The following is a 27,825-nucleotide window of genomic DNA, read 5'->3' as shown; positions in this document are numbered from 1 at the left end:
CACAGTAAGAGATTAAATTAACAATAATAGAACAATTATAACAGCATACTGTAATAAAAGATACATGAATGTGGGCTGTCTAAAAATCACATTGTACTCACCTTTTCACTTAAAAGAAAGTACTTCATGGCTTCCCTTTGGCTTATCTGAATTGCCAGCATCACTACTTTTGCCCTTTGGGGTCATTATTGAGTAAAATAAGGGTACTTGAACGTAAGCTCTACAATACTGTGACAGTATCTGATAACCAAAATGGCTACTAAGTGACTAACGGAGCATATACAGCCTGGGTATGCTTGACAAAAGGATGATTCACACCCCAGGTGGCATGGCATGCTACTCAGAACAGCATTCAATTTTAAACGTATAAATTGGTTCTTTCTAGAATTTTCCATTTAATATTTTCTGACTGCAGGTAACTGAAACTGAAAAGTGAAGCCACAAATAAGGGGCAGACTACTGTATTAAGATCTTAAGCTAAGGTAGTGGCAGTGGGCATAAAGGAGAGGAGGCTAGTTCAGAGATTCTATGATTTGAGTCAGTGATTAAAGTATTCTTTATTTTTTTTGTTGTATATTCTGTTCACTGTCAATTTATGGTAAATTTGATAGCCTCAATTTTTCAGATGGCATAGTTTGTTACCTCTAGATCTGTGATTTTACCAGTTTTTCCTCTTTGACTTGGAAGTTTAGTACTAAATTGTAACATCGAAATAGTTTTATTTCAAGTTTTTTTTTGAACAAGTGAAATGAAATTTGGCTTTGCCTAAATCTCATCAATTGATTGCCTTTGTTCAAAAGCAGTCAGATCAGCACTTGACTGTATGAAACTTGGAATGAAAGCTTAAACAGAACTTTGTTGGAATTGGGTTTTACAAAAATATTTTAGGATTACTTTTAACTTGTTGATTGTATGCAGTATAAACATATTTTCAGTATTAGCTTATTTTATAAAAGTGTATGCTATTTGAAGCATCTGTTCCTAATTAATTTAGCCGTATTACTTAACAAAGATGCGTTAATCTGAGAAATTCACTTCACATGTTGGTGCTTTGCCTTGATTTGTTTTTTCTATATTTCTCAGGTGCTGCTTTGCAGTCTTAGTTTTTTGAATTAAAATTTTGTAGACTATGGAAAATAGGGAGTTCAGAATAGGAAAGACTCAATTTAAATTGTAGCTCTTCCATTTCCTAATTGTGTGTTTCTTTTAATTCATCAATAAATTGACCTTTCTCCTTTAAACCCCAGGTACACCCTGTTTGTTTTTCATAATATCTGTTAATATTTCTTTGCATGTCTTGTTACCAGACCATAAGCCCACCAAGATAAAAAATTGTTCTATATATCCCTTGTACATCTAGCATATGTATATATAGAAGGGAGTTAGATTAATTCAACTAGTGTTTATTTTACCGGGGTCTGGGGATTAAATTGGCTATATTAAAGTGTCAGACCTGTAAAAATTTTTACTTGCCTGATATCCAGAATGGGCATAATGAAAGGCTTGTTTTGGTGCTATATGCATACTGTAATGGAGTGGGATGGATGTTGGTAATAATAATTCAATTACTGTACATTTTTAAATATCTTGGTTCTTTGCCTGTCTAGGGACAATTAAGCAATCTCATATTTTTTTGACTAGGACACTAACTTTTGTCATTATTAGTCTGATTGATGTTAATCTATGTTTTTTTATATGATCTGTGTTTGAATGGTGTTTCAGTTGTACACCATTTGTACGCTTGACTAAGTTACTTCTTTAAGTTAAAATGGGAACAATATCTTTTTCCTGGTATTGGTTAAATTAAATGTAAAATCCTAGTAAGTAGTTTTCACCCAAATGTCCCTTTTTGCTAACGTTGTATAATATTTAGTTGCTATGAGGGAGTTCTTCATACTCAAATTATAATGAGGAAAACAGCAAAGAAGAAACAGTACTGCTGTAGCTTGAAATTTATGTTTTCTGTTGAAATGGAAAAACAAATACTACTCCACATTGTTTTCCAAATCTAGTAATCTTGTATATTGATTTGCTTTGGAGAATTCAGTATGCTTTTGAAGAAAACACTTGCATGGTTTTAAATGAGAATTTTGAGGAGCCAGTTGAGAATTAAACAGTCTTTAAAAACTTATGTTGTCTCTGCTGGGCTTCTTTTGAAAATAGTTGTATGTTTCTTACAAAAGCTAACACTTTGGTTTCACAGTGGCCAGAATGACCTGTTGAGAGGTTCAAAGTCAGTTGTGTATAATATATAAATGCACACACACAAACATATATATATATGTATGTATATTATATTATATATATATATATATGGCTGTCATTTTACAAATGTAAAAATTTACTTTCAGATTATAGTTTGATAGATAATACTGTATGTAGACTTTATTGCGCGGTATGCTTTTCCTTTGTGAGAATCAGGATCTAGAACACTTGTGTTTCTGGATAATTTTTTAAGTTCTTCAGTGACTTAATATAATATGGTATCTAAGTAAAATTTCCTTGTTCTATAGTAAATTCTGATTGTTTGTCCCATTAATATGAACTGAATTTTGGAATAATTTAGGCTCTTGATTGCAGTGCAAATAGTAGGTAATTTCAGTTCATATTAGAGAATTGTTTAGAAAATAGAAGTGTTACGGATTATTTAGCAATAATATTTTAAGTATTAGTCAAGCATATTTTTCTTTTCACAGAATGACAGCCCATATCAAGGCGGTGTATTCTTTTTGACAATTCATTTTCCTACAGACTACCCCTTCAAACCACCTAAGGCAAGTATTTTCTCCCATAATCTGTTGTATAGATTTATACTTTATTTCAGAGGAATATCGCATTCTTAGAGATTAGGCTTCTGCATAATGAAGGTTAAATTGCATTGTGTGTGTAATGAATAAGAATAATTGAGGCTGATTATATGTATTTGAGTCACTGATAATAGAATGCTGACTCTAAACCTTTAGTTAGAAGAGCAGCTAGACCTGGATTTGAACTTTGTAAATGGAGATAAGAATTACCTTTACCTTAATGTTGCAAGACTGAAATACACAATGTGAAATTCCCCCCTCCATTACTGTGTTTATACAAACTTGGATTATTAACCCTAGTGTTCTATATTAGTAGGCTTCAAATGTTCAACTTGAGTATGCATTTGCACGTATTACTGCAACTTAATATTTGTGTTGGGATTTAGACTGATCATTTTGGGAGTTTAGGGTTAGGGTTAGGGTTAGGGTTAGGGTTAGGGTTGAGTTTGCATACATAACTGAATAAATCTATCAAAACTTACAATGGCTTAATGCACTGAGGTAAATTGGTTTACAAGTATTAAGAGCTCTGTGTGTGTGTGTGTGTGTGTGTGTGTGTGTGTGTCGGTATATATATGCGTGTGTGTGTGTACGTATGTATGTATGTATGTATATATATATATTTTCCCCTTGAATTTTCAGAGCTGTTTACACAAATTCAACCTATAGAATAACTATGGAAGATAATACACATAGAACATTGCTGCTTCACTATAACCTTCATCATGTTGTGGGTGTGATATGAGTTACTTTAGATGAAACACATTTGTGATATTCAAATTTATATTCTATGTACAGTGAAAATGCAAGCGCAAATACATACCTTTGTAACTTGATAACCTTAAATGAGCTGGTCTATAAATTTTGATTTACATCCAACAGTTTCTTAGCTTTTAATGAATGTTAAAAATATCCTTCAGATTGCTCTTTGATACTTCTGATATCGTAGGGCCAAAGTTATCCTTAAGAACATCCCACCATATCGATGAGAATAACATTTTGCCCCAGAGTTGTATTTTCCATTTTAATTAAGAAATGGGAGTCCCTGGGAGATCTTTGGTCAGAATGTAAAAACCGTTTTCTATAATTTATTCTTTTATGTATATAAGTTAAGATTTTAGCCATTTGATTTTTTTTAAATTGTGACATTTTAAGCCTTGCTAGAAGTCTTCTACTTCACTTTAAGATGCTTGTTTCTATTTGGGAAAAATATCTAAAGGTTTTTTATTTGTTTTAGGTTGCATTTACAACAAGAATTTATCATCCAAATATTAACAGTAATGGCAGCATTTGTCTCGATATTCTAAGGTCACAATGGTCTCCTGCTTTAACTATTTCTAAAGGTAAAATACTTTTAGAAAACTAGCTTCTCTGATTTTCTAATAGTTAAAGGAGTTTTCGTTTTGGGGCCTGCTGGTCTGAGTCTTCCTTACGTTAACTTTTTGGGTAAGAGGTGGGGAAGGAATAAAGTTATATCATCTTTGCTCTTTTAGCAGTATTGATTAAAGGTTTTGTGGGAAGAAGTTAAAATTCAAATTAGGATATTGGGGCATTACTTGCAAATATCAAATAATAAAAGCAAAGTTTATTTTAATTGATTTCAGTAGTATTTTTCAATTCCTAAAGTTAAAAGAACTTTTAAATCTTGAGGTTTCCATTGAAGGAAATTTTGATTCTTGCTTTTTTGTGTTTATTATTTTTTAAATAAAAAACTTTAAAAAAGGAATTTTTTAGTTAGGTGTTATGTGAACGTGACAGGTTGTTTCTATCTAGTAATAGTCTAAAATTAGAGTCTTGGGAATGTCTCTAGAATGGTTCTACTCTTCTCCTTTTAATAGGAATCCTTATGTGACATCTCTAATAGGTTGTTCAGTTTCCTCCACATAACTATCCAGATGGAGATAGAGTATCTTTCCATCTCTCCCTCCTTTGTGAATGATTGGTGGCTTTTATGTCACGTTTACCCCACAAATAAAATCACCTACCACAAAACTACTTAATGAGGAGGAGGTCTGCCTTCAAGTAATTTTTGGTATTAGTTTGGCATTCCTTAGCTGCACAAAATTGGTTTTTTACTGTTGCTAGTTAGGACAGTGTTTCAGATATTTGAGAATATCAGCAAACTTTAGCATCCTCACATTGTTTCTTGGAATAGTTAATGGTATAACATTTTACAAAAAAACTATGATTTTTTTATGAGTATGGTAAATGTGAAGTGAAATGGGATTTAAGGCAGGATTTCATAAATCCTTTCATATGCTTACATAGTGCATTTGAATCTCACTTAAGGGGCAGTGTAGCATTTCCCAAACTTTTGTTTAACTAGAGTCACTTTTTAGGGTAAGAAAAACAATTTGGTTTAGTGCTGCCATGATTTTTTTCAAGTGTAATGTAACTTTAGACCTGTTTTTCACCCTCTTGGGTATATTTCAGTTTTCTTTCAAATAAGGCTCTCTTAACACCAGATACCAGGTGTTAAGAATACTTGAATACTAGGTTCCTTTTTTTTTTTTTTTTTATTAATCATTCCTGGGAATGCACTATAATAATGAAACACTATGTTTCTGTATTTGCAGGTTGAGTTTTATATCTGTCCCCTTGCACTTGGAATTAAAATTTTATTTACTGTTACATTAATGTCTCTTTATGGTATTTTTTTTTTGGCCTTCATCTGAAGATTATCATACCCATTTCATGCTTTTATATCTTAAAATGTTATAACACCTTGCACAATGTCTGGCACGCAACAGGCACTCAAAATTAGATACGTGCTCCATTAGAATTAGATGCTTGGCATCTTCTATGTTGAACCAGGTTAGGGGAAGAGACAGTTGAAGGCTCAGTAATATATCTTGACATTGCTTCACTTAGTCACTACTCTTGAGAATGTGGCCTCTACCTTATAAATTCAGACAGACAAAACATACAGTCAGTGGAGCATTTGGAAGTTTTTGTAAAAACTGAGAACAGGGCAGAAAAAGAAAAAGTACCATGAAACTTTCCATACAAAGAAACTCCACTTAATTATTTTTTTAAAAACCAATAAACCATGACGTTATTTGACAGTGTCAGAACGGCTGAGTTTAGCAGTATTTTTTACAGCTAGTCAGTACTAAACTTGATCCCAACAAAGCTCTACTTGAAGCATTTCTTATTTACCAGGAGCTTGTCTCCTGTCAAGCAAAAATCTCTGCAAAGCTTTGTCTCATTGAGATTAAAATGCAAACTAATAAAAATCTTTCGATAATTGAGGTTTATAAATAGGTTTTTAATTGATTTCTAGTTTCATACTGTTGTGGTTAGAAGAGATGCCTGACAAAATTTTAGTCTTGAATTTACTTGAGATTTGTTTTGTGGGCCTAAAGTGTAATCTATCTTGGAGAATGTTCCATGTGCACTTGAAAAGAATGTGTATTCTGTAGTTTTTGGATGAAATGTTATGTAAATACCAAGTTCATCTGGTTTAATGTGATATCTCAGGCCATTGTTTCCTTATTGATTTTTTTTCTGTCTGTATGATCTATCCGTTGATGAAAGTGGGTATAATATGTGTTGTTAAATACACTTTTCTTTATCCAATTCCTGATGCTGAGTAATAGACATTTGTTTTCTTGCAGTTCTTTTATCCATTTGTTCACTGCTATGTGATCCAAACCCAGATGACCCCCTAGTGCCAGAGATCGCACGGATCTATAAAACAGACAGAGATAAGTAAGTACAGTAATTTAAGGAAATAATATTAAAAAGTCCTTTTTCTCAATGAGTTAGGCTTATACTCTGCTGTAAGTGGTGGTAATGCCAAGAAGATTTGATGCTTATTTCTGGTAAGATAATAGTTGAAGTAATGAAGAAACCTAGTTATTCAAAAGGGATTGTTTTTAAAAATTACTAGGTTTTAGTTTATGTGACAGTGAATAATCCCTCTAAAATGTGTCACATTTCTAACACTTTGTCACTTTAATTATTAAGTTTTGGAGAAGAAAGCAAATTATTCACTCCAATTATGTTTTTGAAAAAAATATTAGTACTGTTTTAAAAATTCGTTCTAAATTTCTCGAATATTTGAATTACCATTGTGTACAGTTTCACCATTATAACTTTCGTATTGTTATAATTAATGCTAAGTGTACTTGTTCAATTAGGTACAATAGGTTAGCAAGAGAGTGGACAGAGAAATACGCTATGTTGTAGGGTAAGAGGCTCTGCACTCTGGTGCGCTTATTCATGGTCCTGCCAGCACTTGAGTGCTGCATGCTGTAAGGCACTGTTTTCACTAACAAGGTAACTGATGTGGCAGTTTTCTGAAAACTGTACATTTACCTGCTTGATCTTTGTTTAGCGTGAAAGTATACCCAGTAGTCATTACTGCTTGAAGAGTATTTTTGCATGACAAAACAGTTATATAGCACTAGTAGAAATAGAAATTCAAGTATTATCTTTTAAATCACCAGTCTTTAAATTTAAATTGGTATGTTTTAGACTCGATACCCATGCTATATGGAATGTGGTGATTAGTTCAAATTTTGCTGAGAGATAATGTAAGGGAAAAACACTTTCAATTAAGCCTAAGCATCTAAACTAAATATTCATTACTCACATGCATGCATTATTGTCAGCTCTAATTTGTGGCTCCCTGTATGCTAAATGAAGCCTTTGTTTTAAAGTGCTGGCTTTTTGAGAAGTATCCTTAAATGATGTAACCATGAATTGGTAGAAAAAACTTCTCTGTTCAAGTTTAGAAAAGTGCTTGAACCATGTTTAGTTCTTGGTTTGAAATGAAGCTAGTTGATACTTTATAAAGTTCAAACTGTAAATAAATATCTAAAAGTTTTCCTGTGCCCTTTGATGTATATTCATTTCTTAAGGTTATCAACTATATTTTTTGTTGGTAAGTAGACCAAGGCATGGGTGTAACAGGGAAAAGTTGATAGCATTTATTATTAGTGTTCTTCCTCAGTAATAAATAACCTTGCTTGTGTGTGAATTACCTGTTGATCTTTTTAGCAAGATTCCCCCAGTTGTACCAGAGATTCCCATTTATCAGGCCTCAAGTGGGGCTTGTTTGGCTCCACTCAGCACACTATTTAAAAATAACACATGTGGTTCTAATTAACACATACCACTCACACTCACCTCCTCTAGAAACTGCTCTGTTATCATCCTCCCAATATCTTAATATCTTCTGCTTGTGCCTAAGTCTCAAAGGCGTTTTCTCTTCTGGTATTACCCAGGGTCATGTGACTTCTCAAAGTCTAGGATTCAGATAATATTGTTTAGTTAACTGTTTGGTTCTGGATTTGATGGAAATTTTTGTAGCTGTACAGAACGTGCTGTTCTGACATAAGTCCATGATGAACTGTAAAATAACTTTTTAAATGTTAAAATTTGTTGGAACAGATACTAATTGTAGATTTTCTAACAGAACATTATTAGCTCAGTGGTAGGGGAGAGAAGAGGTCTTTGATTTTTGTTAGCTCCCCAATCTCAATGCCACTTTATTGTGTTTATTAAAATACTACTTTCAGTGTTTTAGAAGCATAAGGTTCTCATTTCCCACATTGCTTTGAGTACCATTGTTGGCTTTATTCTCATCATAGCCATTAGATGACTCTGTGATGAGTCTGCAGGTAAAATAGAAGTGTTTTCTTACCTTTTAAATATTAAGAATTCTATAACTGTTTCAATAACACGCTCTTTATTTACAGGTACAACAGAATATCTCGGGAATGGACTCAGAAGTATGCCATGTGATGCTACCTTAAAGTCAGAATAACCTGCATTATAGCTGGAATAAACTTTAAATTACTGTTCCTTTTTTGATTTTCTTATCCGGCTGCTCCCCTATCAGACCTCATCTTTTTTAATTTTATTTTTTGTTTACCTCCCTCCATTCATTCACATGCTCATCTGAGAAGACTTAAGTTCTTCCAGCTTTGGACAATAACTGCTTTTAGAAACTGTAAAGTAGTTACAAGAGAACAGTTGCCCAAGATTCAGAATTTTTAAAAAAAATGGAGCATGTGTATTATGTGGCCAATGTCTTCACTCTGACTTGGTTATGAGACTAAAACCATTCCTCACTGCTCTAACATGCTGAAGAAATCACCAGAGGGGGAGGGAGATGGATGCTCAGTTGTCACATCAAAGGAAGCCGCATTATTCAAACAGCATCCATTCTTGTTTAAGCCTTCCACTGTTAGAGATCTGAGGTTACATGATATACTTTATGCTCATAACTGATGTGGCTGGAGAATTGGTATTGAATTTATAGCATCAGCAGAACAGAAAATGTGATGTATTTTATGCATGTCAATAAAGGAATGACCTGTTCTTGTTCTACAGAGAATGGAAATTGGAAGTCAAACACCCTTTGTATTCCAAAATAGGGTCTCAAACATTTTGTAATTTTCATTTAAATTGTTAGGAGGCTTGGAGCTATTAGTTAATCTATCTTCCAATACACTGTTTAATATAGCACTGAATAAATGATGCAAGTTGTCAATGGATGAGTGATCAACTAATAGCTCTGCTAGTATTTGATTTATTTTTCTTCAATAAAGTTGCATAAACCAATGAGTTAGCTGCCTGGATTAATCAGTATGGGAAACAATCTTTTGTAAATGCAAAGCTGTTTGTAAATACTGTTGGGATTTGCTTCATTGTTTGACATCAAATGATGATGTAAAGTTCAAAAGAGTGAATATTTTGCCATGTTCAGTTAAAAGTGCACAGTCTGTTACAGGTTGACACATTGATTGACCTGATTTATGCAGAGTTAATAAGCTATTCGGATAGTGTAGCTTTAGTATGCTGCACGTGATAACTGGGCAGCCCTGGAGTTCCTAGATGGACTTGGGACCCAGCAGTTTTGAACATGTATATGGAGTTTAAGAAATTTTATTTTCCAGGTGCAACCCCCATCTAACTAAATTTTTTCTTCACCTTGTACACTTGACAGCTGAAAAAACCATAACATGGGAGTAATAATGGATTAAAATTTACAAAATAAAGTACTGTTTTGGTGTGGGAGTTGTCATGAGGCTGTGTTGAAGTGACTTAACTATGTGGGATATTGAGTATCCATTGAATGGATTTGTTCAGCCATTTACATTAATGAGCATTTAAATGCAACAAATATCATTTCAGGTGACTTAACATGAATGAATAAAAGTCAATGCTATTGGATTTTTTGTTTGACAAGTGCTATGTGTGCCACTAATTTAACTTATGTAGTAACAAGGGCATTATCATTCTTCACCCTTCCTATTTCTGACCGTATAGTTTTATTCTTTTTCACCTAGTTATTTTGATTTGTCCATTGCTTTCTTACGATCTTGTATTCGATTTCTAGCTCATCTGTGACTTCTCCACTTTAACATTTTTGCACTGCTTACACTTAATGTGCAATCTTACTCCTTGTCTGCACACAGATGTGGAAAGCTAGATAATAAAATAAATGTTAAAGCTTGATTTTTATAAACATTTTAATACGTAGTTTGGACATGATTTATTGACTTAAGGTTCTTTAAACTGGAAGTGAAATGCATGCCTTCCAAAAATGTTCTAGCTTTGTTAAGTCTGTAATAAGCATTTCATTGAGAAATATCAATCCAACTATACAGTTTTCCAATGTGTGATTTTTTTTTTTCATTTTTTGCTTAAAAAGTGACTCCTTAAGGTAGATACCATACTGTTGAAACTATTTTGTATTCATATTACAAATGAGAAATTAATACCATACCACTCTACAAGATAAGGAATATTAGTACCGTTCTATGGCTCTGTTTTCAAAATTACTTCTGAGAAATTATATTCTCAAAATAACAGATTTAGTAGACATACCATTTCTTGAAAGCCGATCATGAATGAAACACTTGTCAGAGCTTCTGGATCCCTAACTGGCTTTCAAATTGACCTTTTTATTCATAGAAAACCTTAAGTATTTATAGAGATGACTTCCTTAAACCGTTGATTAAATCATTAGTAGATGTGTCCAGCTCTCTATCTTTGACTTGATGCTTTCTACATTTCTTATGTCACTTCTGAGGGAATAAGCCATAAAGGCTTCTCCAGGTTTAAGAGAATAGTAAGGTACCTGGAAAACCAACATTTTTGAATGTATGGACACTGGATTTGAGTTCTCCAATGAAATCTTCAAAAGAATCCAAGAATTTGGCCCTGTTTCCCCCCATGTATACTACTAGTGCCATGGTAGGACTTTAGTGAATATTAGCAGATTTAAAAACTGATTTAGGTTCTATATATTCCCTATATCTTTTAATGCATAAACTCATTTTAAGTAAGTTTCTCTTAACCTGTGAGAGTTATAGTCCAGTTGACTTGTCAATGTTAAATTACATTTTAAGTGGCTCATTTTTGTTCTGGGCAAGTTTGCAATGTGATAATCAGATTAAAAAAAACTTAGTTTGCTTTCTTGTGTGGGTGTACTCACAATTTTTTAAAGTATGAACCACAGTTAAACTAGTGGTCTCAGGGGTAGTGAACACTCACTTTCTTTTTTTAATGGCTTAGTTGAAATATGCTTCAGATACTGATAATGCTGTGTTAGTGATTTTGGGGTGACTCAAATTAGCCATGTTTTGTGTTGGCATAACAATTGTTTAATGATTGTTGATTACACTTTTAAGTGAATTTGTCTTATGAGGAACCCAGTGCAAGTCACTAAATATTGTCTAATAGTTACATCTGCATAACACTTGTAATAGCTAAGGTTAACTGAGCTTAAAGGAATTGTTACCATTAAAGTCTGTTTAAAGACACTTCGGTCTTACTCAGTAATTCTACCTAACGTGAAATCCACACTTAATACTGTGTGTAAGTTCTGTTTTGAACTTATTAAAACTACCGTCTAAAAAGAGTTTAGGACAGTGGTTCTCAAAGTCTGGTCCCAAGACCAGCAATATCAGTATCAGTTGGGAAATTCTTTACAATGGAAATTAACAGACCCCACTCCAGACCTACTGATTCATAAATGGGTGGCACCCAGTCGCTTGTTACAAGCCATCCAGGTAATTCCGAAGTCTTCCTACTCTCCCTTTAACAGACTACAGCAGTAATCCTTAGACGCTAGCTTTTTTATGTCTTGCTGTTTCATGGCTGTAAGAACTTGTTTTATTGTATGCCCAAGCACTGAATTTTGTCTGACAAACTTGTACTTTGAATTGTAAGTAATTAGGTTGATGTACACATTTAAGATAACATCCTACAACTTTAGTAACAATATAATGTTCAAATTTATAAATAACTATGGGGGATTATGTAATTCAAACAACGGCCAGGTAGTATTTTAAAAGTAAGCAGGTACAAAAGTCTGCTAAATGTTAGCTAAACAAGGATTTGAACCCTGGTCTCATCCCATGGCCTTATATAAAGCAACATTTTTTCTTTTTTGAGTGAAAAATTCAGGTATCTTGTTGGGAATATTTGCAATGGTACAGAATTTAACAGATTATAGCTTAAGGTAGCTATTTAAACATCTCTCAATGTAATGAGAAAATAAATTATAAAGTATTTGGAAATAGAATTTTAAAATGACAGCTCCGTCTCCCCACCGAAAAAAAAGTTGAACTATATTGAAAGATCACAAGTTTTCTAGAAAGGCGAGGAAGATTGAAGTTAGCTGAACATTTTAAATCCCCAGAAGTTACCACTATTTTGCACTTTCCTGCTACCGTATAACTACTTGTTCCTTTCTTGGCCTCAGTTTGTAGAATTTTTTATAATCTGGTACACAGTGATTCTGATAATTATCTCCAAGTTGTACACTATGAAGTTTTATTTTTTTAAGCGCCCTCTTAATTTTTTCCTGTATTGTATAAAATGGATTTATAAAATAAGTAATTTTCGTTTTTACATCCTATTGTCTGAGCCTCTATAACCTCGGTTCCTTGTTGACTATCAAATTCAGTAGGGTGAAGTAAGGCCAAACAATGGGAGTCCGTTCATACTCTAGTTGCTTAAGGACACAGTTAACCACTGTCACCTGCTGACCTACCAGCCATCTCTTGAACTTACACACCTAATGGGTGATTTTAAGATGGCTAAGACTGACTTGATCTGTACACACCGATGCACACACCCCTCTCCCTGTTCTTGGCATCAATAAATGTAAACATCCAGTTGCACTGGCCCCAAATCTAGGCAGCAACCTTGATTTCTCACACTCCACTTGAACATCAAACAGCAATCCTGTCAGTTCTTGAAATTTTATTCAGCTCCTCAGCATAACACACTGCTGCCACGATGGTCTAAAGCTCCACATCTCTTAACTTGGATTATGACAGTAGCTTCCTGAGGGGTCTCCCTGCCTTTTTCTTTGCTGCACTCTATTCCCCATACAACACCCAGCATAATCCTTTTAAGTCATGTCAGATCATCTCATCACTTTGCTCCAAACATAGAGTAAAAACCAAAAGGACTAAAAGCCAATTTATAGACTGCATTGACTTCCGACCACCTCTACATCTTTAATCACTTACTTGCCACCCCAACTTCTTCAGCTCTGTCACAATTCCTGCTGAGACTTGAACACAAGGCTTTCTATTGCCCTAAGATGTTTGCCCCTGTTCTTCCCTTGCCTAAAATTATCTTACCTCAGACATATGGCTCCCACTTTCCTAATTGTTAGGTTTCTGTTCAAATGTCAAATTACCAAAGTGGCTTTTCTCAACTATATAAAATAGCACCACCATTACAGAGTGCACCATGGTGCATTCAGTATTAGCTACCTTACATGCAGTGTTTATTGTTTACTCTTCAATCCCACCCCAGAACGTAAGCTTTATAAAAACAGGGATTTTGTTTTGGTAATGTTCCTCAGGACTAGATGACTGCTTGGTACATTGATAGCTGGTCAAATATTTAATAACTAAGCTAAGTGGCAGACTTTGCAAAAGGTATTTCTTGCTTTAACTCCAAAAGTACACCCCCTGCCCATCAAATTGCAATATACAATAGAAAAATAATAAATGGAACATTCTTTGACTACAAGTAAAATACCACCATGGCGAGTAGATGGACATTTCCGTTTTTATCAGTATGGATGATGACCCTGACCAACTCTCCTGTGAACATGCAACTAAATGCTGGGAAAGTAACTTTCCTTTAAAAATGTGTTAGTAGATTTCCAGTCAAGATGGTGGAGTAGGTAAACTTACCTCCTCTCCTGACACATCAAAATTACAAGTAAATTACAGAACAATCATCATTGACAACCACCTGAAGTCTAGCTGAACAGAAGTCCTACAGCTAAGGACATACAGAAAAGGCCACCTTGAGACATAGGAGGGGTGGGGATGTGAAAAAAGCTGGTACCACACCCACATGTGGCGGTTAGAAATTAGGAGGGATATCTTGGTTGTGGAGGTCTCCCAGCCCCACAACAGGCAACACAGTCCAGGGATCCAGTGCCAGGGAGAGAAGTCTACAACTTCTGCCTGTGAAAACCAGCAGAAATTGTGGCTGAATGAGACAGGGCTGTTAAGAGTCCCAGGTGTTGCTCTCCAAGGGCCTGTGCACAGACTTCATCACTGATAGACATACTCTTTCTGAGCTCCAGCACTGGGACAGCAGCTCGAAAGGTGCCAGCAACATACAGGGAGGAACTTGGCTTCAGCAGCAGCTTCCTCCCAGACAGAAGTGCTAGCAGAATCCATTATTTCTTTGTTGAGCCCTCCCTCCCCCTTCCTGGTGTGAAGATGCAAGCAGGAGGCATATCTGAGTCTCCATCAATCTGGCTAACACTGTTTGCCCTGCCCTGGTGATTCCCTGAGACCCCCCGCCCCCAGCCCACTCAAATTGAGGGTCCACCCAAGCCTCTTCCATTGGTTTTTCTATATAAATGGCCTGTCTTGGCTCATGCTGCGGACTTTCCTAAAATCTCTCAAAGGTTCACAAAACCCAGAACAATAGCCTGTGGCCTTGGCAAGCCTCTTACCCCTTGCTTAGCAGTGCCAAACCTGGCACTATTGGCAGCCAGCATTGATTAATGGTGTGTCCCCTCCAAGGCACTTCCAAGCCCAGTGCAGGTGGCTGCCATTTGCTGATTGCTTTGTGCCTCATGCCGCTGGCCCTGGACCGGGCACAGGCTTTAGCTGAATTTGGCCCATGGTGGCGCCTCTCATAGGAGGCGCCAGGAACAGCATGTCTGGTGGCGGGCTTTGGACCAAGCCAGAGCACCATTCAGCTGTCTCCACATGTGACACACAAAGGGCAGACTTGAGAGGCATCAGAGCCCTGCTAAAGCAAATCCTGCTCCATAGGGTCAGACCCTGCACCACAGCTCCTCCACTATAGTCACAGCCTATCCTCACAACCAATCAGCCAGAGGGTCAATTCCTCCCATTGATGTGCAAACAGTAACCACGGCTCAACTACAAGAGGAGGGTAACACAACCCACACAAGGGACACCTGGAGCACCCAGCTGAGGTGACCAGGGAGACTGCAACACTGGGCCCCACAGGATACCTACTATATAAGGCCACTCTACTACTGGGAGGAAAAAAGCAGCCCTACCTAATACATAGAAACAAATACAGGAAGGCAGCCGAAATTGGGAGACAAAGAAACATATCCCAAATGAAAGAATAGAACAAAACTCCAGAAAAAGAACTAAACAAAATGGAAGTAAGCAATCTAACAGATGCAGAATTCAAAACACTGGTTATAAGGATGCTCAATGAACTTAGGGGAAGAGTAGATGAAGTTAGTGAGAACTTTATCAAAAAAATAGGAAACATAAAAATGGAGATAGAAAACATTAAAACAGTCAGAAATGAAGAATACAATAATTGAAATGAAGACTACATTGGAGGGATTCAATAGCATATTAGATGAAGCAGAGGTTGAATCAGCAATTTGGAAGACATAGGTAGCACAAAACACCCAATTGGAACAGAAAAATTAAAAATGAGGATAGTTTAAAGGACCTCTGGGACAACATCAAGTATATAAACATTCACATCATAGGGGCACCAGAAGGGGACGAGAGAATATGGAAATGAAAACCTATTTAAAGAAATAATGACTGAAAACTTCCCTAAACTGGCAAAGAAATTCCAGGAAGTGCAGAGTCCCAAATAAGACGAACCCAAAGAGGCCCACACCAAGACACATCATAATTAAAATCCAAAGGATAAAGACAGACAATCTTAAAGCAGCAAGAGAAAAGCAGTTAGTTACATACAAGGGAGCTCCGGTTAGACTGTCAGCTGATTTCTTAATGCAAACTTTGCGGGCAAGAAGGGATTGGCATGAAATATTCAAAGTGATGAAAAGCAAGGACCCAAAACCAAGAGTATTCTACCCAGCAAAGCTATCACTTAGAATTGAAGGAGAGATAAAGAACTTCCCAGATAAGAAAAAGTTAAAGGAGTTTATCACCACCAAACCAGTATTACAAGAAATGTTTAGGGAACTTCTTGAAAAAGAAGGAGAGGGAGGAGGAGGAGGAGAAGGAGAAGGAGAAAATATAAAAAACATGAGTAATAAAATGGCAATAACAACCTAGCTATCAATAATTATTTTAAATGCAAATGGATTAAATGCTCCAATCAAAAGACATTTGGTAGCTGAACAGATAAGAAAACAAGACCCATACGTAAGCTGCCCACAAGGGACTCACTTCATATCGAAAGACACACAAACAGAAATTAAAAGGATGGAAAAAGATATTTCATGTGGGCTGGCCCAGTGGCTCAGGCGGTTGGAGCTCCGTGCTCCTAGCTCCGAAGGCTGCCGGTTCGATTCCCGCATGGGCCAGTGGGCTCTCAACCACAAGGTTGCCAGTTCAATTTCTCGAGTCCCGCAAGGGATGGTGGGCTGTGCCCCCTGCAGCTAAGATTGAACACAGCACCTTGAGCTGAGCTGCCGCTGAGCTCTGGATGGCTCAATTGGTTGGAGCGCGTCCTCTCAACCACAAGGTTGCCGGGTTCGACTCCCGCAGGGGATGGTGGGCTGTGCCCCCTGCAACTAGCAACAGCAACTGGACCTGGAGCTGAGCTGCGCCCTTCACAACTAAGACTGAAAGGACAAAAACTTGAAGCTGAATGGCACCCTCCACAACTAAGATTGAAAGGACAACAACTTGACTTGGAAAAAGTCCTGGAAGTACACACTGTTCCCCAATAAAGTCCTGTTCCCTTTCCCCAATAAAAAATCTTTAAAAAAAAAAAAAAAAGATATTTCATGCAAATGGAAACAAAACCTAAAAGCTGGTGTAGCAATACTTATACCAGACAAAATAGACTTTAAAACAAAGCTGTAACAAGAGATGATGAAGGACATTACATAATGATAAAGAGATCAATCTAACAGGAGGATATAATCCTTTTAAACATTTATGTACCTGCTGTAGGAGCACCTAAATATATAAAGCAAATATTGATGGACAGAAAGGAAGGGATCAACAGTAATAACAGTCACAGTAGGGGACCCTAATATCCCACTGACATCAATGGATGGATCATCCAGACAGAAAATCAACCAGGAAACAGTGGCCTTAAATGACACATTAGACCAAACAGATTTAATTGATATTTTTAGAACATTTCACTTCTAAGTATCAAAATATACATTCTTTCAAGCACACGTGGAACATTTTCCAGAATAGACCACATAATAGGCCACAAAATAAGTCTTACGAAATTTAAGAAGATTGTAATTATACCAAGCATCTTTTTCGATCTCAATGATATTAATTTTAAACTAGAAATTAATTACATGAGAAAACTAAAAAACACACAAGCATATGGTGGCTAAATAACATACTAATAAACAATGAATGGGTTAACAATAAGATCAAGGAAGAAATCAAAAGATAACTTGAAACAAATTATAATGAAAACACAACAACCCCACATCTAAGGGAAACAGCCAAAACAGTTCTAAGAGGTTTTTGCTCCAAAAGACACATTAGAGCTGATGGTCCGGCAAGGTCATATTTTCAGGGAAACACGGTACATATAGAGAACTCTAAAGAGTACACCAAAGAAACCACTAGAACTGATAAATGAATTCAGCGATGTAGCAGAATACAAAATTAATATTCAGAAATTAGTTGCATTTTTATATACCAGTAATAAACAGAAAGATAAATTAAGACAATCACATTTACAATTTCATAAAAAAATACCTAAGAATAAATTTAAGGAAGTAAAAGAACTGTACTCAGAAAATTATAAGACGTTGAAGAAAGAAATTGAAAAAGATACAAATATATGGAAGCATATAGTGTGTTCATGGATAAGAAGAATTAACACTGTTAAAATATTCATACTAGTCAGAGCAATCTATAGATTCAATACAATTCCTATCAAAATATCAATGGCATTTTTTTTTCACAGAACTAGAATAAATAGTCCTAAAATTGATATAGAACCACAAAAGATCTCAAATAGCCAAAGTAATATTGAGAAAGAAGAACAAAGTTGGAGGTATCATGCTACCTGATATCAAACTATAGTACAAGGTTATAGTAATCAAAACAGCATTGTACTGGCATAAAATTTGACATATAGATCAATGGAACTGAATAAAGAGCCCAGAAGTAAACCCATGCCTATATGATCAATTAATCTATGACAATGGAGGCAAAAATATACAATGGGGTAAAGACAGTTTAGTCAATAAATGGCGTGGGTAAACTGGTCACATACATGCAATAAAAATGAAACTAGTCCACCTTCTTACACCATATACAAGAAAAAAACTCAAAATGGATTAAAGACTTAAATGTAAGACCTAAAACCATACAACCCCTAGAAGAAACCATAAGCAGTAAACTCAGACATTACCCTTAATAATATTTTTACTGATTTATCACCTCAGGCAAGAGAAACAAAGAAAAAATAAACACATGGGACTACATCAAACTAAAAAGTTTTTGCACAGTAAAGGAAACCATCAACAAAACAAAAAGACACTTTACTGAATATTTGCCAATATATCTGATAGGAGGTTAATATGAAAAATATATAAAGAACTCATACAGCTTAACACCAAAAAGACAAACAATTTAATTAGAAAATGGACAGAGGACTCGAACAGACATTTCTCCAGAGGACGTACAGATGGCCAACAGACATATGAAAAATGCTCCACATCACTAATCATCAGAGAAATGCAAAGTAACACCACAATGAGATATCACCTTCCTGTCAGAATGGCCATCATCAATAAATCAACAAACAACAAGTGTTGATGAGGACGCAGAGAAAAGGGAACCCTCATGCACCATTGCTGGGATTGCAAATTGGGGTAGTCACCATGGAAAACAGTATGGAGGTTCTTAAAAAAATTAAAAGTAGAACTACCATATGACCCAACAATTCCATTTGTAGGTATTTATCTGAAGAAATCCAAAACACCAATTTGAAAAGATAATGTTCACTTCAGCACTATTTATAATAGCCAAATAAGGAAGCAGCCTAAGTGTCCATCAATAGACGATTGGATAAAGAAAAAGTGGTACACATATACAGTGGAATATTAGCCATAAAAAAGAATGAAATCTTACCTTTTGTGATCACATGGATGGACCTAGAGAACATTATGCTAAGTGAAAAAAATCAGACATAGAAAGACAAATACCATATGAGTTCACTTATGTGTGGAATCTAAAACTCAGAATAAATAAACAAAAGAGAAGCAAACTCATTGATACAGAGAACAAACTGATATTTGTCAGGCTGGAGGAAGGTTGAGGGGTTGGGTGATAAAGGTGAAGGGAATAAGAAGTACAAATTGGCAGTTACAAAATCGTCGCAGGGATGTAAAATACAGCAGGGAATATAGTCAATAACATAATATGTATGGTGTCAAGGGGGTACTAGGCTTATTGTGGTGATCACTTTGTAAGTTATATAAATGTCTAACCACAATGCTGTACACCAAAAAGTAATGTAATATTGAATGTAAAACAGGAGATAAGTAACCAAATTTTAAAATGGGCAACGTATTTGAGTAAACCTTTTTCCAGAAGAGATATACAAATAACCAGCAAACATGAGAAAAGGATGCTCAACTTTATTGTTTTTAGAGAAATGCAAATCAAAACCACAATAAGATACCACTTCACACTCAGTAGGATGGCTATAACTTTTTTTAATGGAAAATAAGTATTTTTGAGGATTTGGAGAAATTGGAACTATACATTGCTGATGGAAATATAAGATGATGCAGCTTCTATGAAAATCAGTTTGGCAGTTCCTCAAAAAGTTAAACAGAATTACCCTACGACTCAGCAATTTTATTGCTAGATATATACCCTAAAAGATTAAAAACAGATATTCAAACAAATATTTGTACATGAATGCTTATAGCAGCATTATTCATAATAGCAAAAGGTGGAAGCAGTGCATAAATGAATAAACAAATTGTGGTATATCCATATAATAATGTATTTTATTCAGCCATAAAAAGGAATGTAATACTGATACATGCAACAAAGTGGCTAAACCTTGAAAACATTATGCTAAGTGAAGGAAGCCAGACATAAAAGGTCACATATTGTATGATTCTGTTTTTTTTTTTTCTTTTTTTTTCGTTTTTTTTTTATTTATTTATTAGTTTCAGGTGTACAAGACAAGGTAATACTTAGATGTTCATCATTTATATCCCTCACACTGTGAACCCCCCTCCCCCCATCCACTATCCCTCTGACCTCACACTGAACCATCACATTATATATATAAAATTATAGTTGGCATTCATGTATGATTCTGTTTATATGAACTTTATAGAGACAGAAAGCAGAATGATGTGTGCCAGGCACTGGGGGTTGAGGGAGGAAAGAATGGGGAGTGACTGCTTAACGGGTAGGGAGTCTCCGGTGTGAATAATAAAAAAAGCTCGGAACTTGTTAGAAGTGATGATTGTAAAACATTGTGAACATACTAAACACTACTGAATTGTATGTTTTAACATGGTTAATTTTATGTTATGTGAATTTCACCTCAATAGAAAAAATAGCCACAATAGGTAGTAGCCAACACTTATGTAATACTTTTTAGGTGCCAAGCACTCTTCTGAATTCTTTACATACACATGTTAACTCCTTTTTTTTAAGGAGTTTATACTGGGGGGGGGTCCCAAAAAAGTGTACACATTTTAAGAGATGTTATCTATGTATCACTTTTCGAAGTTGGATTGAATTACGTACCAATGTGTAGTAAGACATTTGTTCAAAAGGTAGCATTAATCAAATGAATGCTAGCATCATTCATTACAATTTTAATACAGTTTTTTCCTTTCTTAAAACATGTATACATTTTGTGGCACCCTCTGTGTATCTGAAAAAGTGATAACCCTATAAGTCTATTACCTATATGACACTCTACATAGTTATTAAAATATTACTGACTATACATGTATTAACTTAATTCTCATAACAAATATATATTTATTAGTTATATACTTATTATCAACAAACTAATATCCTTATTAACAAACATATATTATTATCCCTGCTTTACAGATGAGGAAACTAAGGGACAAAGAGGCTAAATGACTTACCTAAGGTTATTCAGCTAATGGCAGAGGTTGGAATTTAAAATCAGGTAATCAAATTGTAGACTTTACCTCTTAACATCATGCCAGAAATAAAAGAAGTTTGAAATATGAATAAAGAGCAAAAGACAATAAAAGTGACCAGTTTTGAAAAATAACCAAAAGCATGTCCTTAAAAAAAAAAAAAAAAAGAAGAATTGGAATTTGAACTCAGAGGGTAGGTTTAATAGCCCAGTAGACACAGCAATGGAAGATATGAAGAATGTAGCACAGAATGAAGAATGTAGCACAGAGAGATGTAAAATAGGAAAGAGTTTAAGAAACACGGAAAGAGATATGAGTCAATCTAATATATGTCTAATTGGAACTTGAGTTCAATTTATTGCCTCTAGGCTCCAAATTCACCTTTCAACATAGCCTCTGTGATAAACTGAATTCCTTTAAGCATTTTTAAAAAAAATGAACACAATGTTAAGCTTTCTCAGTAGAGGGCGTTGGAGGGCATTGCAGGAAATAAGAGGTTTTACAGCTGTTCTGGTTGTGTATTGGGGGGTTGGCTGGTGTGAGTGTGAAGACATTCAGAAAACATCTGCAGGCCCAGAACACAATCCATCTGTGTGACCTTGTAGCCTTGGCCAGGTGATAACTTTTTTTCAGCCCCCTTGACACAGAAATTTAAATTCCTGCATGGTGAGCACATAGCTTCCTGTGGCTTGGAGGGTCACACACCTGAACTCACTTCTACAAGCCTCTGCACAGCTTGTGTGCAGCCCACCTGTGGTCCATGGGTCCACATGGAGCGGCCACTCCCTCTGCAAGTAAAATGAATTTTTCTTCCCTTTTTTATAACTTATGTAATTATCTCATGGGATTGGAACATCCTTGGCGTTAGTATACCATGGCATTCAATGAGTTTACTAACTTCATATATTTAGAGACGAAGGAAGCATGGTGACATGAGCCAAAAAGCCCTCTTTGGCCTCCTGTAGCAGAATATTGATGCTGTATGTCATTTAAACTCTGTAGGCTGTATTTGTTTCTTTAAACCAGGGAACTATCACATGATCTAAATAACCTGAATTCTGGACAGCATCAAATGAGATGATCAAAATGGAATTCATTTATACAGTGTAAGGTTACAGAATGGGTGACTATTTTTAGAATTGTATTTGATATTGTGCCTTTAAATTACATGAGTTGAGAAGTTTTATGACTATCACAAAATAAGATTTATTCTTCTTAGAAATAATGGGCAAAAAATTAATTCTATAACAAAATGAACACTTTATCATGCCACCTGTGCCAATCACAGTTGTAGGCAGAATACTTATTAGGGCTTTGCATTTGCTTGAAGCGCTTGGTTTTCAAAACAAAGTACTAATCCAAACAACGTTATGCTGTGTCCTGGAATGAAAGAAGGAATGATATTTCTATTCTTGCTTTTTTTTTTTTTAACGAATAGATTCCCTAAAATATTTCTTAATAGAACAGAATATATCCAAACATATTTATCAGCATGAACTTTCTTTTGTCTTGGCTTAACGGAATCTCTGGGATTTATGAAAAAAAATTCCTTTATTCTCGTGGCCATAAATCATGTTATCAGTTTTGAACGTACCAGGGCTGCCATCTAATGCCATGCAGTATAGCATGTTATTTGAATTGAGAGCTTTGTTCCTATCAAAAGTAAGAATGCGTCTGGAGTGAGGAAAGCTTTGACTCAGCCAGAGCCTTTCCCCTTTAATATCAACAGGCTCAACTGCAAGAGACTAAGGACCAGGAAAGGAGAGTTTTGGTCCTGTCTGCCACTGTATGATAGGCAAGTCACTTGACCTGTTTGGACCCTGTTCTCTCAGCTATAAAGCCAGAGGCTTGGGCTGGACAATCCATAATGTCCCTAAAGCCAAGATGTGACTCTGAAAAAGTAAAATACTGTCTTGTATCTATGGATTTAGGCAATTCCAGGGCCATTAAAAGGCAAAACAAAGCTTGGACTTGATGAGGGGACAACTTCTCTTTAAAAACTTTCTTCTAAATAACAAAATTAGACAGATAACATCAACAGAGAAATAAGCCCGTCTATTTTATGCAATGTGAAATTGTCTCTCAACTTCTTAGGATCACTGTTACAGCCTATTGCAAAAATGGGAGTCAAGTAGACCATGTGACTATGAGACCTGTGGTATTTCTTGGGTATCCCGCCCGGCATTGTTAGGAACAGCCATCTATGTTAACCCATTTTATGCTTATAACGACCTGAATAAGGAGTACCACCTACATTTCCGAGTTCAGGAAATGGAGATATGAGAGATTTTGTGGGTTGCCCAAATCCCACAGCTAGTGAGCAGCAGAGGATTTTAAATTTGCACATTTAGTGCTAGTTTCTGGAACCTCAGGATCTCCTCTGTGGGGGGCATTATTAAACAGAAGGTCACAGTGCAGTCAGAGGATTAGCTAACGTGCTGGGATTTCTCTGGGCCAGGCTCGGTACTGCACGCTGTACACGGATTTTCTCAGCCCGCAAAACAACCCCACGAATTACTAGTACTAGGTACTTTTAGTGATTATTTACTCTTTGAAGGGCGGGGTACGCTCTGAGACCACTGTGGAGCTGCCGGAAGTGGGCGTCACCGCCGCCAGGAGGACCTTGCAGCGTGGATGGGGGTCTGGGGACATTTGGGGGAACGAAAGTGGTGGGGTGTCTCGGTGTTTCGCTTCTCTGAAGCAGTGAGGAACGACTCTGGTTGTGGTCTCCGCTTAGTACTGTCTGTCCCTGAGCTTCCCCCAGGCTTTGCGCCACTTTGAGCCCAGGGATCTGCGTGTCCCGATTGCCGCGCACGGTTGCGGCTCCCGTTCGGACACTGGGGCAGCGGGAACTAGCGCTCGGGAGGGCCCGGAGCCCAGGGATCCGAGCGCACAGCGCAGCCCTCCCGCGGCCGCTTCAACACCCACGCTCAGCATCCCCGCAGCCCAGCTGACCCGGGGGCGGGGCCGGGGCCGGGAGCCGGGGGCGGGGCCGGGAGCCGGGGGCGGGGCCGGGGCCGGGAGAGCTGGCGCCCGAGTGAGCGGTGGCTTCCGCAGCCCCCTGCGGCGTGCGGGCCTGAACCCCCGCGCCCCGCCATGCGCCTCTGTCAGCTGCTGCTGCTCGCGCTGTGCGGCGCGGGTATCACGGCCGCGGCGCGCAGCCTCAGCCTGCGGGGAAGCTGGAGGATCCGCAGCGGGAACGGCTCGCTGGAGCTACCCGGGGACGTTCCCGGCTGCGTGCACAGCGCCTTGTTCCAGCGGAACCTCATCCAGGTACCGTGTGCGACAGTCCCCGCGAGCCCGCGCCCGCCTTCCGCTCATGGTGAGGGGCCCGGGAACTGCCTGGAAGCCCCCAGCCCTGGGCGTTCTCGCTTTGGCGCTGACTTCCTCTGTGCAGCCTGTGGTGAGTGGGGAAACTGCCCAAGCAGTGTTATCTACTGTTGGCAAAGAGCACCCCTGGTCTGTGCTGCATGGAGACTGACCCGGCCGCGCTGGGACCTCAGTAACTGGAGAGCGGAAGTTTAGATAGGGCAAACTGTCTTGCTACGGCTGATTTACTTACTGTCTTGGTTCTCCACTGAAGGGTGGATAGAAAGGACCCATCACTGACAAAGCCTGAGGCGGGGGATTACCGTTTCAACAACATGGACACTGCGGGGGGTGATAGTAGTTTGCTAAGTAAACGTTAACTGTATTTAGTAATGTTACAGGTTTTCATTTTTGCTGCTAGGCCTCAGGGAATCAAATGTGGGATTTTGCAGCGCATGTGTTGAGGAGACAGGCCTGTAAGTGTAAGATTAGGATTGTCAGTGCAGGTGTAAAGGCTAAGTAACTTTTAGGCTGGTTGAGATGTGAAGACAGGTGCTCTTTCTTCTCAAGGCATGGGCGGGGGGTGGGGAGGGGGAGGTGGTGGTGGTGGGTCTCTCTTTTTCTCTCTCTCTCTGCCCCCCAATAGATGCTCCAATACATAGACTCTTTGGGGAGGACGTTTTCCTGTTTGGCTGCCAGTGTGCAGGGGTTTGCACACTGACTACCACCTTCCACTGTTTTTGTGATTCCACCTGCATTTCCTCATCCTTTGAGTGTCTTTGTCTGGGGCAAAACGTACTTGATAAGTGATTTACACCCATTGTCCTAATCCTCCTCAGAACTCTATGGAATACATCTTCTTGTCTGCATTTTATGGATGATACGGAGTTACAGAGCCCAGAGAAGTTAGAGAACTTACCCAAGATCACAGAGCAACTAAGTGGCGGAAATGGAATTGTAACCCATGCTGGCCTGACTCCATAGCCTGGGTTCTGTACTATGCTGCACTTACCCCCTTGTTGTGAAAAACCATGTGTTTTTGAATCACTGGTTGACTGTCAAGAATGTCATTCAAAGTTTACTTAAAGGACAGGATGGTCAACGAGGGTTATGCAAAATTTCTGATCTGGTACACATTAGCTTTTTTTCTCTCAAGAATGTATTCTCTCAAGAATGTATGTCAGAAAGGAAGTATAATTGACACTGACTACAGTCCAGTTTATTTTTTAATTAAATAATTCTCAAACTTAAGTACTACTTTAATTTTTTTTCAGTTAACAAACTACATGTGAAATAGACCACAGCTGACCTCGGCTCCCTGAGGTTTCCACTTACACTGGCTTTGAGAATGCCTGTGTTCATTTTGCAGGGTCTTTTTGTCTCATTTCACTGATGGAATCAAGCCAATGGGAAATCACTAGTGGCTTTAGCAAATCAGATTGTTCTATGTTACAGAGCTGCGTATCAGGAAACAATGTTTGGTTACTAGTTAATGAGAATGAGGTTGCTCATAATATGAAATAACTGACTTTTCCTCATGGGAATAATTTACAGTATCTGTTAAATCTGTTCGTAAATTCTTAGAGAAACTTTAAGTTTCAATAAGGTGGATGTGGAACGTAAATGGTAGTGGGAGGCCTTTTGGGGATTGCGGAACTCCAGGCCTATTCACAATAATCATCAACATCAGTATCATTATTGAATAATGTGATGTTGTAAGACAACACAACATCCCTTTTTGGTATCAGCCTCTGGAAATACTCTATAGTTTAGAGCAGACACTGCCCAAATACTGTGTTTACATGAGAACTTGAAGCATATCTTGTTAAAGTCACTCATTTGTTTATTAATTCACCTAATTATTTCATAAGTATTTATTCAGTACCTCCAATGTGGCAGGCACTTTTCTAAGTGCTTGTAATTGAGTGGTGAAGAAAACAAAGTTTTTGTCCAATATACACTCTAGTGGAGGAGATAGACAAACAAATTAACAGATAATATAATGCCAGGTGGTCACTGAAGAAAAATAAAGGAGGTTAAAGGAACAGAGTGACGGCTGGTTGGGAAGGACTACTATTTTGAAAAAGTAGTTAAAGATAGCTATTTTGATAAAGTGACTTTTAAGCAGAGATATTTTTGATGAGGTCAATTTTAAAGAGAAGTGCATTCCCAGCAAAAAGGAAAGAAAAGACGGAAGGGAGAGGCCTTGAGATGGGAACATGCTTTAACAATTCCAAGAATAGTAAGCAGGCCGGTGTGGCTGGAGCCCTGTGAGCCAGCGGGGAAGAGGATGAGTACAAAAGAGGCAAGGAGGGCAGATCACGCAGGGTTTGTAAGCCTTGGGAAACGCTTTGGATTTTATCCTACAGGTGATGGGAAGCTGTTGGGGCTTTTGAGCTTGGAATTACGTGATTAGATTTGCCTTTTAGAAGGCCATTCTGGCTGTTGTGTGAAGACTACAATGCATCAGAATGGAAGCATGGAGACCAAGAAGAGGACTAATTACTGTTGTATGGGCAAGAGATGATTTTTGGCTTGGACCAAGGTGGTACCAGTGAAACGGTGAGAGTGGCTGTGAGAACACATTTTAAATGTAGAACCAACTTTTTTTCAGTTGGATTGGCTGATAGATTGAATGTGAGGTTTGAAAGAAAGAAGAATCAAGGAAAACTTCAGGATTTTTCGGGCTGAGCAGTTGGTTAAATGGAATTCATTATTAATGAGAGGCTCTGTAGCCAGCCTTGAATGTTTCATAGTGACTGTGTTTCCTATACACAATCTAAACCTCAGGTGTCTTGAAGAGCCTTTTGGGCTCTCTCCTGAAGGTTATCATTCATTCATTCATTCAGCCTATTATGCCATACACTAACATAGGCATTAGAAATGAAAAAGAAATGAGAAGACTCAGTCCCTATTCTGTGGGTGGCTACATTGTAGTGAGGCAGAAAACCAAATTAATAACCTTAGGATAAGTGCTTAGATAAGGGGATTCTTGTTAGGAATGTTCTCAACTTTCCTGTGCTGAGTTTAAGTTCCTCAGTGGTGTAAGTCTGAAAAGCTTTTTAAATAAAAGATATTCTCGGTGTGCCAAAACTAGAAAATATAGGTAAGTAAGAAGAAAACTTGGGAATCTGGCTTCCAGAGATAACTATTACTATT

The 27,825-nt window shown here is 37.3% G+C and overlaps 2 protein-coding genes across 7 annotated transcripts in view; both read left to right on the top strand.

Moving 5' to 3' along the window:
* The window catches only part of UBE2D3 (ubiquitin conjugating enzyme E2 D3), a gene marked incomplete at its 5' end in the record, with an annotated part of 11,996 nt that extends 1,701 nt beyond the window's left edge, over positions 1-10,295 (top strand). Inside the window, 4 exons of the mRNA XM_081052832.1 lie at positions 2,697-2,774; positions 4,045-4,150; positions 6,425-6,518; positions 8,513-10,295. Of these exons, the coding sequence (XP_080908958.1) occupies positions 2,697-2,774; positions 4,045-4,150; positions 6,425-6,518; positions 8,513-8,558 (324 nt within the window). The 3' untranslated portion in view covers positions 8,559-10,295. The remainder of the gene's footprint in view (positions 1-2,696; positions 2,775-4,044; positions 4,151-6,424; positions 6,519-8,512) is intronic.
* A 14,069-nt stretch (positions 10,296-24,364) lies between these two features.
* MANBA (mannosidase beta) overlaps positions 24,365-27,825 on the top strand; it is a 78,667-nt gene continuing 75,206 nt past the window's right edge. For 2 of the 6 annotated variants that reach the window (XM_081076665.1, XM_081076668.1), the window contains exon 1: positions 24,366-24,630. In XM_081076665.1, coding sequence (XP_080932791.1) covers positions 24,454-24,630 — 177 coding nt within the window. In that variant the 5' untranslated portion in view covers positions 24,366-24,453. Of the gene's footprint in view, positions 24,631-27,825 lie in introns of all 6 variants that reach the window. The other 4 variants (XM_081076669.1, XM_081076666.1, XM_081076670.1 and 1 more) reach the window with 3 other exon arrangements.

The sequence above is a fragment of the Rhinolophus hipposideros genome, assembly GCF_964194185.1.
Source record: "Rhinolophus hipposideros genome assembly, chromosome: 1".
NCBI lineage: Eukaryota > Metazoa > Chordata > Mammalia > Chiroptera > Rhinolophidae > Rhinolophus > Rhinolophus hipposideros.
The sequence above is the reverse complement of the archived record's forward strand: the minus strand, read 5'-3'. Positions and strand labels throughout refer to the sequence as shown.